Source organism: Aquarana catesbeiana, linkage group LG04 (assembly GCF_042186555.1).
Source record: "Aquarana catesbeiana isolate 2022-GZ linkage group LG04, ASM4218655v1, whole genome shotgun sequence".
Lineage (NCBI taxonomy): Eukaryota > Metazoa > Chordata > Amphibia > Anura > Ranidae > Aquarana > Aquarana catesbeiana.
The window spans coordinates 60,002,259-60,019,992 of NC_133327.1; the positions used below are offsets into that span (position 1 = coordinate 60,002,259).

Consider the following 17,734-nt stretch of genomic DNA (forward strand, 5'->3'; position numbering starts at 1 on the left):
AGATCCCAGAGTGGGTGGAAACATTCAAAGCTACATGGTGGACAGAGACAGGGAGTACAGCTAGTGTATCTTCATTACCTTGTTTTAATTTAGTGCCCAGAATTCTTGTTATCTCCAGCATTACGGCAGTGCCACTGCTCGGATCAATGGCTCCATGTACCCAGCTGTCTCGGTGGTTACCATACAACACATACCTGTCTAATAACACAGAATACAAGAGGGGTGATTACATAAAATATCTACACATACACAAAAAAGGATTGTATACTCCGTGATGTTGTACAAAGCAGCCACAGACAGTAGATGGAGGTGGGATGACCGATTGCTTACTGCTATAAGAGCTTTCTAATGAGATATCATTCGTGATGAATGCAAGTTTGGATTGTCCAAACATAAATGAAGTACAAATTCCCAGGGTATGACAGTCCACCAAGTGTTGTCTGGAGCCCCAAAGTCCCAACAGCTTAAATATAATTTCCTGATATGACCACAACCGGCAATGATCACCTTACAGTATGTGATTTTAAATCTCATGTATAATAAATTCTATGCTTTTATATGGTTGTTGATGTGGTGTCATTAGATATATGCCGTTAAAAAAGTCCATGGCTACAAGTGTGTTGTTGTATGTACAAATCATAGGATGTGGGCATATAGAACACAGAACTTTTATCCAAGATACATGTCAAAGTGGACCTTTCAGTAGCTTTACAGGTCTGTATGAATGCATTTCTGACATTTTGCAATATACAGCAACAGAATATTTTTTTATTTTTTAGCCTGCAGTGGGTGTGCAAAAACTAAACCATAAGTAAACTAAAAGTATATGGGAACACAACAAAAAAAGTGCACTTAGTGTGTATCTATTAGTCCCTTTCTGAAGAAGAAAGACCCTTTCCTGAAACCTCAGGAACACAAGACTTCGGACGGGGATAAGGAAAACCGGGATCCACCCAGCTGAAAAGCCCTACAGACCCTGCTTCTCACGGTTAGCCAAAGCCGAACACAGAGTACTAGGTGAGGGGCTCTCCTGAAGAGAGACCCTCCAAGGCCAGGAGGAAGGAACCTGATGGCCATACATCCTGCCCCTAGACTTCAGGGTAGGCCCAAAGACCCTCCATCCTGAGTGAAGAAGAAAAACACAAAAATAAGTACAGGGGGACACCTGTGAAGAGAAAATAAATTAAGTATGTGTAAAAAAAAAGAAAAAGGTTCCAGTGCAAGTGCATTAGCTAGGCCTTGCATCTTGATCACAAAAATTGCCTTGGGTTCGGCCAAAAGGCCTAGTCCATGACGCATGGTGAAAAAAGCATTTGGTGTCGCGGCCTAATGCTGTTTCACACAGTGAAGTCCCAAACCCATAGTGCTACTTCAGCACCCCAGGGTGCCACTTCCAGGGGTTGCTTAGCACTGCAAGCCTTTGCTTTCCCAGCTCTTGACCAGACAAGGCAGCACAGTCAGGAAGTAAGAAGATGCTGACTCTAGATGATGGCTGAATAGAGATGGTGCTGCAGTATACTTCAAGAGAGAAAAAACAGATGAAGGTATTGTCAGCAGAAGTAATAATAATGCCTCTAAGCACTATACTTACACATTACCTAGCATACTATACATGCATTTCATGGGAAAATATATCTGATGCTAGGTCCGCTTTCAAGAACATACATAAATGGGATCAAAGTATTTGGCAGTCATTGAAGAACAACATTACCGTGAAAGCTGTTATTAACATTGAATACCAGTGACACAACCATTGATGGTGCATGCATGCAAATATGGCTTATAATGATAGCAATATATGTTATCTTCATATATGGTGAAAACATAACAAGCCAAGGGTGACTCACCAGGTTCCACGGCTCCTCTGATAATCCCCATCACATTTGCCGATGATTTTATTGTTCGTTTATTGTAAACATTAACCTGGACATCATCACTAGGAAAGGAAGAGCAAACTGTTATCCTAGTGATATGATTGTTATGAAACACACATGCACAGATTTTCATGCACATATAGATAGCGTAATGCATCCCCTGATGCAAACTGTAAAGATATTAAAGTTCAGAGACCATAAAAATGGGCACTACTGTATATAGACAAACGCTTACGCTCACCTGACCACCACACTTTGAGTATATGAACTTGTTGCTGCACTACATTTTTCTTTTTAAATCAGCCAAAAACATTCCAGGTCTGCCAAAACAAAAGGCTTGCAAAGTCTTATGCCTCGTACACGCGATCGGACTTTCCGACAACATAACCATGGAATTTTGTTCGAAGGGCGTTGGCTCAAACTTGTCTTGCATACACACACGGTCACACAAATGTTGGCCAACAATTGCGAACGTAGTGACATACTACGTGGTTTTTTAGCTCTTTAGCACCACACTTTGGGCTCCTTCTGCTAATTCATGTTAGTAGAAGTTTGGTGAGTATTGCTTTTCAGTTTGTTTCTGAACGGCCGCTCGTCAACCAGACATGTTGCGGAATCGGAAGAGATAACGTGTTACAGTATTTATTATTGGCCTTGGAGTTATTGCTTTGACATTATTTTTTTGGTTGAATAATGATTTGATTTGGTATATTTTCTATATTTTTGGATGCATAGAATGCACTTTTTGGTTAAGTTCTATTGGCAGATAGCATGTCTAATTTTATTTGTTTTCTTTTTTTAATGCACCATAAAAAAAACTGAAGAATAATACCTGACATGTGTTTTACTTCAAATGACAGTTTGGGAGTAGGCAGTTATGGTACATTTAAAAAAAATACAATGTAAAATTGACAAGGGACACCAACATAGTTGTATCTTTGTTCTTAAAAACGACGGGATAATGGTGTTGTGGTAACTTGCACAAATAAAAAAAAAAAACATAATAATATTATTCTTGATATCACTAGAAAAAAAAAAGCCTTTGAAAATTAGTTTGCAATAACTCCATCAGTATCACCAGCAAAGCAGCTTCATTATTATCCCATTAAAGAAGAAGAGAATTGTGCGCTGCATTTCGAGATTTCATAATTTGCCACGTCACGAATGTTAATTCTCCATTACAAACGCTAGTTTACAAGACCGACCGCTTCTGCTTCCGAGCATGCGTGTTTGTACTTTGGACTTTTGACCGACGGACTTGTGTACACAGGATCGGAAAGTCTGACAACACACATTTGTTGGCAGAAAATTTGAGAGCATGCTAGCCAACATTTGTTGGCGGAAAGTCTGACAAATGTCCGATGGAGCATACAAACGGTCGGACTTACCGCCAATAAGCTCACATCCAACATTTCCCGTCGGAAAATCCGATCGTGTGTACATGGCATTATAGTTTGTTTAGCAACAACCTGAGTAGAAAAGACTGTTTGCTACCTATATGCTGCAAAAAAAGGACCCTTGCACCCTGTGTGGAAGAAGTTGTCTCTCTGCAGAGGCCCAACATGCTGAGTGCAGGGCCGAGACAAGAGGTGGGCAGGAGTGGCAGCTGCCCTGGGCACTGTGATTTAATGTGAGGTGGGGGGACTGCGAGGGGATTGAGGGGGAGGGGTGATCTGTTTTGAGAGGGGGGTTTTGGGGGGTTTGTGCTAGAAGAGGGGATATGGTGAAGGGGGAGGAAAATTGTTCTAGGAGGGGACATTTTTGTTTGGGGGGAATTCATGCTAGGAGGGTCGTTTTGGAGTGAGGGGCAGAGGATGTGTACTCTGAGGGGAAATTTGAGTGGTAGAGGATTTGTGCTAGGAGGGGTGACTTTTTCTGGGGAGGAGCATTTGTGTTAGGGGAATGGAGGGAAAAGATTTATGCTGGAATGGGGGTTTCAGCAGGGGGTGGATTTGTACTGGGGGAATTTTTGTTTAGGGGGTAAGCATGCAGATTAGTGCTCAATTTTTTTTTGTGGGGGGGGTTTCCTGACACATAATGCTCATACATCTTGGGGGGGCACAGTTTGGCATGTTCGCCCTGAGCTCTAGATGACATTGTCCCAGCACTGCTCTGGTGATTGAAGCACTCAGACTGAGCTGGAGGTTTGTCAGACATCTGCAGAGGGACCCAGGGTCACACGGAGACAGTAAGGCAGAGGAGATTTTGGCAACCATTTATTTTGATGCATCTGGATAGGATTTAGTTCATTTAAATTGACATTTCAGTTGGGCTTTAATATACGGTTGGTCCCCCATTGTAACTATACAAGCCTTCATTTTAGTGGGGAAACTTCCCTGAAGATTTTGGAGTATATCTATGGGAATTTGAGCCTGTGGAGCAAAAAAAGCATTAGTGAGATCATATACTGATTTTGGAGGAGAACACTTGAGACTCAAATGGTGTTCCAATTCATCCCAAAGCTTTTCTTCCCAAAACTGCTGCCACAATGTTGGGGGCACAAAATTGTCTTAAATGCAGTGTACCTTCCATGGCAGACGTAAGGCCCCCTGTCCTCCAAACTGATGGATTTGAAAAGCCATTGTTAAAGAAATTGTTCAACCCACCTGCCCAGCCAAAAAATACCTCAGCCCTGGCCTCCTACACATGTGGAAGGCATGAATGATGCCTCCTGGCAGAGCAGGGAGCTTAAGATCTGACAAGACTCCCCTCCAGCCTTTTTGCAACAGTGCATTTTCACAGGAATTCTGCTCTACGGGGAAGTGACATCACTTGAGCCCCCTGGATGTAACAGAGGTTAAGGTCAAGTTTTTTGGGGGGTCTTGTTTTCAAATGGCTTTTAGCATACCTTCAGCTTGCCATGGAAGGTCCACTTTAACAGTAACTTCCACTCATTCATATTAGGGAAGCCCAATAAGGTCATAAAGGTGTGGTGGTCACGAGTCCATATGCTTTTGCTCATAAAGTGTACTTTTCATTTTACATTTTGGGGTGCATTATTTCCTACATTGCTTGAGGTGATTGTAGCCGTATTAGTGCACATTAGTGCAACAGGAACAATTGAGTACTGTCCGTGATCCTTTTTGCACATAGTATAATTTTAAATCATTTTTGTTAATCAGTCCCAATGAGACAGGTCCTCACGGTGATATCCTCAGATCTGATATGACACACAAAAGAAGGCTTTTTATATACTGCCCATTACCTCGTACTGAATCTGTTTTGCTTGAATCCAGGTCCTATGTTATAACGACAACCCAGAGACCCTTGCCAGTTTTCTGGAGCTTCAGGTCCAGCCAGTTCACTGAGAATAAACAGAATTATGATGTTATAAGATCTTCCTCTCACTGACCAACAATTTAAGGGGCAATGTTGCATGCTCCTGACCCTTGTACTCTATACACTATGTTGTAAATGACCTAGTCCTGACCAGTGCACTTTATGCTGGAAGTGACATATTCCTGTCTGCTGTACTCTCCAAGCTATGGTGTACATTACATATTCCTGGTCAAAGCGGTAATTGTCCAACAATTTTACTGGCTACTAAGTCAACTCTTTTTTTTTAAATTAGGATTTTCTTTAGGCCCCTTTCACACAGGCAGCGTGATCAGGTCTACCTGCCAATTTTTCAGGCGGTACTGATAGCAAGGCTGTGGGCAGGGGGATGTAATTGGATATGGACCTGTTTACATCAGTTCACCTGTTACTCCGTCCAGGCCCAGAAAAAAGATGGAAAAGATCTGCATCCTTTCACATTTTTCTGGAGCTAAGCGTAACGGATTTGAAGTAGTCCTCATATGCAAGTTGGTTTTCAGTCGGCCGCCCATGGATCCAACATGGGTCCAGATCCAGGAAGCCCTGGTTTGTAAGTGCAGAACCCCCCCCCAAAAAAAAACAGGTACGGATGTCACAAGGCACGTTTGAAAGTGAAACAAGACTCGGAAAGTAAAGATTTGCAGGAAATTTGAAGTGAGATTTGTTTTTTTATCAGTAGTGTGTTACATAGTTACATAGTAGGTGAGGTTGAAAAAAGACACAAGTCCAACCTATGCGTGTGGTTATGTGTCAGTATTACCTTGTATATCCCTGTATGTTGTGGTCGTTCAGGTGCTTATCTAATAGTTTTTTGAAACTATTGATGCCCCCCGCTGAGACCACCGCCTGTGGAAGGGAATTCTACATCCTTGCTGCTCTTACAGTAAAGAACCCTCTACGTAGTTAATGGTTAAACCTCTTTTCTTATAATTTTTAATGAGTGGCTACATGTCTTGTTAAACTCCCTTCCGCAAAAAAAGTTTTATCCCTATTGTGGGGTCACCAGTACAGTATTTGTAAATTGAAATCATATCGCCTCTCAAGCGTCTCCTCTCCAAAGAGAATAAGTTCAGTCCTCGCAAACCTTTCTTCATAACTAATTTCCTCCAGACCCTTTATTAGCTTTGTTGCCCTTCTTTGTACTCGCTCCATTTCCAGTACATCTTTCCTGAGGACTAGTGCCCAGAACTTGACAGCATACTCCAGGTGCAGCTGGACCAGAGTCTTGTAGAGTGGGAGAATTATCACTTTATCCCTGGAGTTAATTCCTTTTTTAATGCATGCCAATATTCTGTTTGCTTTGTTAGCAGCAGCTTGGCATGCCATTTTTGCCACCCAAATGCATTATTTTACATTTTTCTACATTAAACCTCATTTGCCATGTAGTTGTCCACCCCATTAATTTGTTCAAAGCTTCTTGCAAGGTTTCCACATCCTGCGGAGAAGTTATTGCCCTGCTTAGCTTAGTATCATCCTCAAATACAGAGATTGAACTGTTTACCAGATCCGCCAGGTCATTTATGAACAAATAAAATAGGATTGGTCCCGGTACAGAACCCTGTGGGACCCCACTACCCACCCCTGACCATTCTGAGTATTCCCCATTTATCACCACCCTCTGAACTCGCCCTTGTAGCCAGTTTTCAATCCATGTACTCACCCTATGGTCCATGCCAACGGACCTTATTTTGTACAGTAAACGTTTATGGGGAACTGTGTGAAATGCTTTTGCAAAATTCAGATACACCACATCTACGGGCCTTCATCTAGATGGCAACTCACCTCCTCATAGAAGGTTAATGGATTGGTTTGGCAAGAACGATTCTTCATGAATCCATGCTGATTACTGCTAATATTAAGGGAAGGGTTTCCGCGCTCACGGACCTGAAGGCCTGCAGCCTCCCCTTGCACTTACCCCCGAAGGAGTGAGATAAATAATAAAGAGAAATTAATTAGGTATAGATGGCGCTACCTTATCCGGGTACCTTGATTTATAATTTAATAAGCCTCAAAGAAATCAGGGAAAGAAATATAATAAATGCACCCCTTTATCCTTCATTAGATACTGGATTTAAATGTCCAGCGTTACCTGAATGGACTATACTAGCAGGTCAGTCTCATACCTACATGCAGGTGTACACCGTGTGGCTAATCCTCATAAATTAATTAAGTGACAACTTGTACAAATCAATAGTGACAATCCAATCAAAAGATAAAATTAATTGAGGTAAATAAAGTTGAATAAAACACCACGGAAAAAACTTATATTGATCCCCAAATGTGTCCAAATGTGCTTATAAGCATAAAGGTGAATTGAATAGTCCCAGCATTAAGCATATAGTCCAGGACTCCACATTAGATAATATAAAACTGGTGAAAAATTAATGAAAAAATTGATGAAAAACTTAATGGAAAAAATTAATAAGAAAGATATATATAATGTGTAAAAATTAGTGTATCAAAGTCCAGTAGCAGGAAGTGAAAACGTCTGTGATAGGTGACTTTCGTGAACACAGCTGATCAAATCCAGTGATTTGCGGTGCTCCCCCTCAAAGATCCCCACTCACCAGCTCCCTACACCCCTGCAGGGGTAATAGGCATGTAGTAATAGGCAGCAGTAAGATGTGTATGGGTCCTCAGGGTCCACCACGCACGCCGTGCAGCTGATGGTTCTAGACGCCCTGCAATCTCCATACGAAACAGCTTACACGCTGTGTGACTAGTCTGCCCGGTTTTTAAACTTTTATTTATTTTATTTGGCTATTTTTTATGCTGTTGTGATAGATAAATAAACTATTTAAAATGAATCACACTATGGAGCCCTGTTTCTTCTATATGAGGATATACTGAAGGATACCTTACAGCTGGAGAGGAGGACCCTGAGGACCCATACACATCTTACTGCTGCCTATTACTACATGCCTATTACCCCTGCAGGGGTGTAGGGAGCTGGTGAGTGGGGATCTTTGAGGGGGAGCACCGCAAGTCACTGGATTTGATCAGCGGTGTTCACGAAAGTCACCTATCACAGACGTTTTCACTTCCTGCTACTGGACTTTGATACACTAATTTTTACACATTATATATATCTTTCTTATTAATTTTTTCCATTAAGTTTTTCATCAATTTTTTCATTAATTTTTCACCAGTTTTATATTATCTAATGTGGAGTCCTGGACTAAATGCTTAATGCTGGGACTATTCAATTCACCTTTATGCTTATAAGCACATTTGGACACATTTGGGGATCAATATAAGTTTTTTCCGTGGTGTTTTATTCAACTTTATTTACCTCAATTAATTTTATCTTTTGATTGGATTGTCACTATTGATTTGTACAAGTTGTCACTTAATTAATTTATGAGGATTAGCCACACGGTGTACACCTGCATGTAGGTATGAGACTGACCTGCTAGTATAGTCCATTCAGGTAACGCTGGACATTTAAATCCAGTATCTAATGAAGGATAAAGGGGTGCATTTATTATATTTCTTTCCCTGATTTCTTTGAGGCTTATAAAATTATAAATCAAGGTACCCGGATAAGGTAGCGCCATCTATCCCTAATTAATTTCTCTTGATTACTGCTAATGATACTGTCCTCGATACTGTCCTCGATACTAAAATCTTGTATATAGTCCCTTATCCCCTCCAAGAGCTTGCATACTCTTGATGTTAGGCTAACTGGTCTGAAATTCCCAGGGATGTATTTTGTGCCCTTTTTAAATACTGGTGCTACATTGGCTTTTCCCCAATCTGCTGTTACCATTCCAGTCAGTAGACTGTCAGTAAAAATTAGGAACAATGGTCTGGCAATTACTTGCCTGAGTTCCCCAAGTACCCTCGGGTGCAAGCCATCTGGTCCTGGTGATTTATTAACCACTTCCCGACCGGCGCACGACTATTTACGTCGGCAGAATGGCACGGCTGGGCAAAAGGGCGTATTCCTTTTGAATTCCCCGCCGTGCCATCGTGTGCGCGGCGCTGGCGGCGCGCGCCGGGAGCTCCGTGAGTCGGGTCGCGGGTCCCGCGGACTCGATCGCCGCGGGGATACCCGCGATCGTCTCACGGAGAGCAGGAACGGGGAGATGCTGATGTAAACAGCATCTCCCCGTTCTGCCTAGTGACAGTGTCACTCGATCTCTGCTCCCTGTCATCGGGAGCAGAGATCAGTGAACTGACACACACAGCCCAACCCCCCTACAGTTAGAAACACCTCCCTAGTACTGACCTAACCCCTCCCCGCCCCCTAGTGGTTAACCCCTTCACTGCCAGTGTCATTTACACAGGAATCAATGCATTTTTATAGCACTGATTGCTGTATAAATGACAATGGTCCCAAAAATGTGTCAAAAATGTCCGATGTGTCTGCCAAAATGTCGCAGTCACAATAAAAATCGCTGATCGCCGCCAAAACTAGTAAAAAAAAAATTATTAATAAAAATGCCATAAAACTATTTGTAAACGCTATAACTTTTGCGCAAACCAATCAATAAACGCTTATTGCGATTTTTTTTTACCAAAAATATGTAGAAGAATACGTATCGGCCTAAACTGAGGAAAAAAAATGATTTTTGATATATTTTTGGGGGATATTTATTATAGCAAAAAGTAAAAAATAATGCGTTTTTTTCAAAATTGTCGCTCTTATTTTGTTTTTTAGCGCAAAAAATAAAAATCACAGAGGTGATCAAATACCACCAAAAGAAAGCTCTATTTGTAGGAAAAAAAGGACGTCAATTTTGTTTGAGAACCACGTCGCATGACCGCGCAATTGTCAGTTAAAGCGCCGCAGTGCCGAATCGCAAAAAGTGCTCTGGTCTTTGGGCAGCCAAATGGTCCGGGGCTTAAGTGGTTAATGTTAAGTTTCCCAAGTCTAAATTCTAACTCCGTCCTCTGTTAGCCATGAGGGCGTTGCTCTCTGTTATCCTTGCTGGAGGATCAGACAAGAAAGCAAAGCCCTGCTTATACCAAGATGGCCATCTCCACACAGAAACACTATGAAAAACATGGCATGGTAAGCTAGTGGTAAGCTAGTAAAGGGTAGAAGATCAGACCACGACAATACTGATAATTACTTGATTGCCCTCTGACACAGCTTCCATAATTTAGTTCCTCCTCAAAATAGATTTAAGGTGGAAGAAACCCCTAACTAATTTTTCTTAAAAATGTTCCCTCCCTCTCCTCCTAACTATTCTGACTAACTGTATAAAAAAGATCTATATTCTTACCCATTTACAATCCACTCTGGCCAACATTTTCTCAATTTTCTACTCCTTAGGGGGGTCAAATCAATGTTCATTTTTGACCACAGTGACGAGAAAATTCAAAGGAGAAGGATAGAAATTTGCTTGAGAAGACTTTTCTAACAGTGAATAGGATTTTCATTCTGGAAATTACATTCATTCCAAAATCAGATGGTAAAAGCAAATAATATTTTCAAGCGCTTTGACATTCATTAAGTCATCAAATGTGCTGAAAATTTCTGTACAAGCGTTAGTTTGAAAAGCTGCTAGTGTATGGCATGCTTAAGACTATATAACCATGTGCAGTGTGACCAAGCACAACTTCTGTCTTATCTATGTACCCCTAGATCTGCCACTCTGCATGGCTTCACATTCCATAATTGGTCTGATGGACCCAACCACCCGCTAATGCCGCGTACACACGATTGAAAATTGGGCCAGCAAAAGACTAATGAGAGCTTTTGGTCGGAAAATGCGACCGTCTGTATGCTCCATCGGACTTTTGCTGGCCGAATTCCAGCCAGCAAAAGATTGAGAGCATGTTTTTAATTTTTCGGTCGGAAAAAGTTCAGATTGGAAATTCCGATCGTCTGTAGCAACTCTGACGCGCAAAATTCCTACGCATACTAGTAAACAATTCGACGCATGCTCGGAAGCATTGAACTTCATTTTCTCGGCTCGTCGTAGTGTTGTACGTCACCGCATTCTTGACAGTCAAAAGTTCAGCGAACTTTTGTGTGACCGTGTGTATGCAAGCCAAGTTTGAGCGGAATTCCGTCGGAAAACCATCCAAGATTTTTGTGACAGAAAATCCACTTGTGTGTACACGGCATTAGACTAGTAATCTTGCACAATAGGGAGAATTTATGATTTTGAATATGTGGGTACATATGCCACTAATTGTTAAACTCCACTTTCTGTAAACAACCCTGGTTCATCAGAGTACTGTCTCTGGTTGAGATCTGCGATATGCTGCTGATTACAGGAGGTGATCTTATACTGCTGCTTTGGTAGGATTGACTGGCATGTAGAGGCTAAAGGTTTCATTTAACTTTACCGAAAAATCTGCCTATGCAGGTAAGGGTCACCTGTAGATCAAAACAAACTGTGCAGATTTGACTAAAGTTAATAATGCTCTTTCTATAGTTTTAGGCTATTTACGTACCTCCCAAAGCTCTGGGAGTTTTCTGGTCAGGCTTCAGGATTTTTTATGAGTTTTAAGTTAGAGGACTAATATTTAGGGAACACAAATTGACCCAAGTCAACTTGCAATGTGCCATCCAGCCATTTGTCAGAATAATCTTGCCAAGAAACGTATGCGAGCTAGGGAGGATTTCATTCAGCTGCTTAATCCTATCTTTATTTTAAAAAATACATTTATTTAGAGGATTTAAGTTAGTTACCATATTAATGCTTGAGCATCCTGGAAACCTATGGGCTGTGCTGGTATGTGAGAGATACCTTTGATCTCAGATTCAGGAATTCTATAGGTGAACTCTGCAAAATAAGTAAAGCAAAGTCAATATCCTGGTAGAATGGGGGCAATGTTAGCAGAAATCCATAAGCACAAACTGCAACAAAGAATAAGGGGATTTGAGAAATTAGCACAGCATACAGTCCCTTGAAAAAGTATTCATACCCTTTGAAATTTTCCACATTTTGTCTTGGTTCAACCAAAAACGTCAATGTATTTTATTGGGATTTTATGTGATAGACCAACACAAAGTGGCACATAATTGTGAAGTGAAAGAAAAATAGTTTTCAAATTTTTTTACAAATAAATATCTGAAAAGTATGGCGTGTATTTGTATCCAGCCCCCTTTACTTTGATATCCCTAACTAAAATCTAGTGGAACCAATGGCCCTCAGAAATCACCTAATTAGTAAATAGAGTCCACCTGTGTGTAACTTACTTTCAGTATAAATACAGCTGTTCTATGAAGCCCTCAGAGGTTTGTTAGAGAACCTTAATGAACAAACAGCATCATGAAGGCCAAGGAACACACCAGACAGATCAGAGATAAAGTTTTCGAGAGATTTAAAGCAGGGTTAGATTATTAAAATATTTCCCAAGCTTTGAACATCTCATGGAGCACTGTTCAATCCATTATCTGAAAATGGAAAGAATATGGCACAACAGCAAACCCACCAAGACATGACCATCCACCTAAACTTACAGGCCGGGCAAGGAGAGCATCAATAAGAAGCAGTCAAGAGGCCCATGGTAACTCTGGAGGAGCTGCAGATATCCACAGCTCAGGAGGGAGAATCTGTCCACAGGACAACTATTAGTTGTGCACTCCACAAATCTGGCATAAAATCTTCCATAAATCTTTATGGAAGAGCGGCAAGAAGAAAGCCATTGTTGAAAGAAAGCCATAAGAAGTTCTGTTTGCAATTTGCGAGAAGCTATGTGGGGGACACAGCAGACATGTGGAAGAAGGTGCTCTGGTCAGATGAGACCAACATTGAACTATTTGGCCTAAAAGCAAAAAAAAAAAAAAAACTCTATGTGTGGCAGTAAACTACACTGCACATCACCCTGAACATACCAGCCCCACTGTGAAACATGGTTGTGGCAGCATCATGTTGTGGGGATGCTTTTCTTCAACAGGGACGGGGAATCTGACAGAGCTTGAGCTATTTTGCAAAGAAGAATGAGCAAAAATGTCACTCTAGATTTGCAAAGCTGGTAGAGACATACCCAAAAAGACTTGCAGCTGTAATTGCAGAGAAAGATGGTTCTACAAAGTATTGACCCAGGAGGGCTGAATACAAATTCACGCCACACTTTTCACATATTTGTAGGGGCTGCTGAGTGTAGTAGTCCATCTGTCACCCTGCCCAGCCAGGCACACACTTTTCAAGCATCCAGAGACATGAAAGCAGTCCTTGCACTTGTTTTTTTGTATTTTATTGAGTGGAATTTAACTTAGATAGGAGACTTATGAGATGCCCAGATAATTGACAGTCAAAATTGGGACCAACTATATACATCTCAGTATATACAGTCTCCTCTTCTCCTCCTGCACATCACTTGCTTGCACTTCCCGGACCAGCTACATAGTTAGTCAGGTTGAAAAAAGACACAAGTCCATCCAGTTCAACCATAAAAAAAAAAAAATATATCGTACAATCCAATAGACCCCATTCTATACCCACAGTTGATCCAGAGGAAGGCAAAAAACCCCAGCAGAGCATGCTCCAATTTGCTACAGCAGGGGAAAAAAGTCCTTCCTGATCCCCCAAGAGGCATTTTCCCTGGATCAACTTTACCTATAAATGCTAGTACCCATTTATTTTATGTACATTTAGGAAAGTATCCAGGCCTTTCTTAAAGCAATCTACTGAGCTGGCCAGAACCACCTCTGGAGGGAGTCTATTCCACATTTTCACAGCTCTTACTGTGAAGAAACCTTTCCATATTTGGAGATGAAATCTCTTTTCCTCCAGTCGTAAAGAGTGCCCCCTTGTCCTCTGTGATGACCGTAAAGTGAATAACTCAACACCAAGTTCACTATATGGACCCCTTATAAATTTGAACATGTTGATCATATCCCCCCTTATTCTCCTCTTCTCAAGAGTGAATAAATTCAGTTCCTCTAATCTTTCCTCATAGCTGAGCTCCTCCATGCCTCTTATCAGTTTGGTTGCCCTTCTCTGCACTTTCTCCAGTTCCCTGATATCCTTTTTGAGAACTGGTGCCCAAAACTGAACTGCATATTCCAGATGAGGTCTTACTAATGATTTGAACAGGGGCAAAATGATATCTCTCTCTCTAGAGTCCATACCTCTCTTAATACAAGAAAGGACTTTGCTCGCTTTGGAAACCGCAGCTTGGCATTGCATGCTATTATTGAGCTTATGATCTACCAAAACCCCCAGATCCTTCTCCACTACGGATTCCCCCAGTTGTACTCCCCCTAGTATGTATGATGCATGCATATTCTTAGCCCCCAAGTGCATAACTTTACACTTCTCAACATTAAACCTCATCTGCCACATAGTCGCCCAATTAGACAGTGCATTGAGGTCAGCTTGTAAATTGGAGACATCCTGTAAGGACGTTATTCCACTGCATAGCTTGGTGTCATCTGCAAAGACAGAAATGTTACTTTTGATCCTAGACCCAATATCATTTATAAAGATATTAAAGAGTAAGGGTCCCAGCACTGAACCTTGGGGTACACCACTGATAACCTTTGACCATTCAGAGTAAGAATCATTAACCACTACTCTCTGAATTCTGTCTTTTAGCCAGTTTTCTATCCATTTACAAACTTATATTTCCAAGCCTGTAGACTTTAACTTACACATGAGCCGTGTGTGCGGAACTGTATCGAACGCTTTTGCAAAATCCAAGTATACCACATCCACAGCCACCCCTCTGTCCAAGGTTTTACTTACCTCTTCATAAAAAGAAATCAGGTTTGTCTGACAACTTCTGTCTTTCATGAATCCATGCTGTCTGTTGCTTAAAATTTTTTTTTCCAGCAAGAACTCGTCTATGTGGTCTTTTATTAAATGCTCCAGTATCTTCCCGACTATAAAAGTTAAACTAACAGATCTATAGTTACTTGGTAAAGACTTTGATCCCTTTTTAAATATAGGCACCACGTTCGCCCTGCGCCAATCCAGTGGTACTATTCCCGTCATTAATGAGTCCCTAAAAATTAGATACAATGGCTTTGAAATTACAGAGCTCAATTCTTTTAGGATCCGTGGGTGGATGCCATCAGGTCCAGGTGCTTTATCCACCTTTATTCTGTCTAAATATTTCTGGACCATATCACTTTTGAGCCATTGTGGATCATTCGGGGCTGTGTCAATACCACCCCCATTATGGACATGAGCTCCCCCATGCTCTTTTGTATACACAGAGCTTAAGAAAGTATTTAATAAATTAGCCTTCTCCTTGTCCCCAGTCACCCACTCTAGATTATTTTGTAAAGGGCCTACATGCTCAGACCTGACCTTTTTACTATTAATATATTTGAAGAATTTTTGGGGGTTTGTCCTACTATTTTTTGCGATCTGTCGTTCATTTTGAATTTTTGCATCCTTGATTTCCTTTTTACATATTCTGTTAAATTCTTTGTAGCATTTAAATGACACTAGTGTTCCTTCATTCATTATATTTTTTAAAAGCTCTTTTCTTATTGTTTATAGCTTTTCTAACTTTGACCGTGAGCCACATAGGTTTTATTTTTAGCCTTTTAAACTTATTGCCCATGGGAATATACTTTGCAGTGAGGTCCCAAACAGTCTTTTTGAAGAATTCCCATTTCTGTTCTGTGTTTATCGATGCTAATATTCCCTCCCAGTCTAAGTCCTGGAGAGCAGCCCTCATCCTTGGAAAATTTGCTCTCTTGAAGTTAAGTGTTTTTATCTTTCCCGTATGTATCTCTTGTTTACAGCTAACATCAAATGAAATCATGTTATGATCACTGCTACCCAGGTGTTCCTTTATCTGAACATCAGTAATAAGCTCAGCACTGTAGGCTTGACACTGGCTCAGCCAGACCTAAAGCAGATGCCCTTTGCAGGCAGAGACCTTGGGGCCCTATGGTGTAGCAAGAATAGAAAGTTCCAGTGCTTGCTGTCCCTGTGGCTACTGCTCCTAGTACCACCTATTCAGTCACTGCCAGCCCTCCTGGCTGCAGCTGCCCCTTTCCACTGTCCATGCCACCACAATCCTCCAGACTGGCTCTGCATCCATCCCAGACTGCTGCATCTGAGTGCGTTCCAGTCCTCCCAACTGTGTGAACACTCACCAGCCCACTTGGCTGCCTCTATGGAACTCCTGCCCGGCAGTGTTCTCCCACTGTCCTCTCTTGCTGCTCCTATGCCTCCTGGTCAGGACACCTCTGCGGGTTGTAAGAGGGTCCAGTCTACACCCAAGCCCAGGCCCAAGGTCAACCCCCCCCCTAGACTGGGGAGCTCCCTCCAAGGCCCTGACAGCCTAACACACTCTATCTCCATTTTCCACTTGATTAATTCCTCCCCAGCTGGGCTGACCTTGAGTATTTAAGGAGGCCTGCTCCATGTCATCCAGATTGGGGATTGGTCAGGGCTCTTCAGAACACCCCAGGTGGCTCCACCTCCCCTCTCCATCTCCTGGTGATGCCACCTGTAAGTCACCCAGCACTACTCTGAGCCACTCCCAACCCAGATCAAGACACATCCAGGCTTGGCCGCCAGCCAAGCCTGGAAATTTACCTACTCTTACAAAACTGTACTATCACTCCTAGCGCACTAGAGGATGCTACATATTTATTTGTAAAAAAATTGGAAAACCATTTATACATTTTCCTTCCACTTCACAATCATGTGCCACTTTGTGTTAAACTATCGCATAAAATCCCAATAAAATACAAATACATTTTTGGTTGTAACATGACAAAATATGGAAAATGTCAAGGGGTATGAATACTTTTTCAAGGCACTGTATAGGATTCTAATATAAGTAACTTGACTAGAGAGCAGGACATTGTAAATGTATTAAAATGAGAAGGACGGGACATGAAAAAATAGGTGAGCAGGTCACAAAGGACTCTAATTGAAGATAACAAGGCAAGAGAGCAATCAATGATGAATACCACTGGGACAATACAGGGTTTATAATAGGAGAAATGGTAATAGATGTAATGGATAATGTGCAAAGCAAGGCAAGTAGGATTCCAGTGCGATAAAATAGCAAGATAGAATGAACAATAGTAGGGTAAGATATGGAAAAAACAAGAGAACAGGGTGTATGGAATGAAAAAAGAGCACTACAGTAATAACAACATTTGAAGAATAATAAGAGTGTGACTTGGTAAATAATACTTGAGCAGAATATGTGCAATAATAAAATAATAAGAAAGCAAGATACTGTGTGTTGAAATAAGGACATATGGAACAATAAGAGTTCAGGGCATGGTAATAAGATAGTGGGATATGGGAATTAACAAAGGAGGACATTTGAAATAATAGGAGAGTACGAGATGGGAAATATTAAGAGAGCAAGGAATTGGGAATAAGAGCAAGTTAAAGAAAATAATAAGACAGCAGGCTATAGGATACAATAAGAGTGTAGAATACATGGAATAATAAGAGCACAATATGGTAAATAATAAAATAGCAGGATATGGGAACCACATAAAGCAGGAGATGAAGAATAATAAAATGTGTAATATAAGAAAACAAGCTGCGTGGAATATTATTATAATAAAAAGCTGAATGTGGGGATCAGAGAGAAGGACGTGGCAATAAGAGCAAAACTTAGGAACAGTATTAGAGCAGTATATTTAGAACAAG

The 17,734-nt window shown here is 41.2% G+C and overlaps 1 protein-coding gene across 1 annotated transcript in view; it reads right to left on the bottom strand.

The window, feature by feature from the left end:
- The window catches only part of LOC141141378 (aminopeptidase NAALADL1-like), a 79,843-nt gene that overhangs the window by 40,701 nt on the left and 21,408 nt on the right, over nt 1-17,734 (bottom strand). Inside the window, exons 6-9 of the mRNA XM_073629040.1 lie at nt 11,839-11,932; nt 5,087-5,178; nt 1,848-1,955; nt 79-198 (exon numbers count right to left, since the gene is read on the bottom strand). Coding sequence (XP_073485141.1) covers nt 79-198; nt 1,848-1,955; nt 5,087-5,178; nt 11,839-11,932 — 414 coding nt within the window. The remainder of the gene's footprint in view (nt 1-78; nt 199-1,847; nt 1,956-5,086; nt 5,179-11,838; nt 11,933-17,734) is intronic.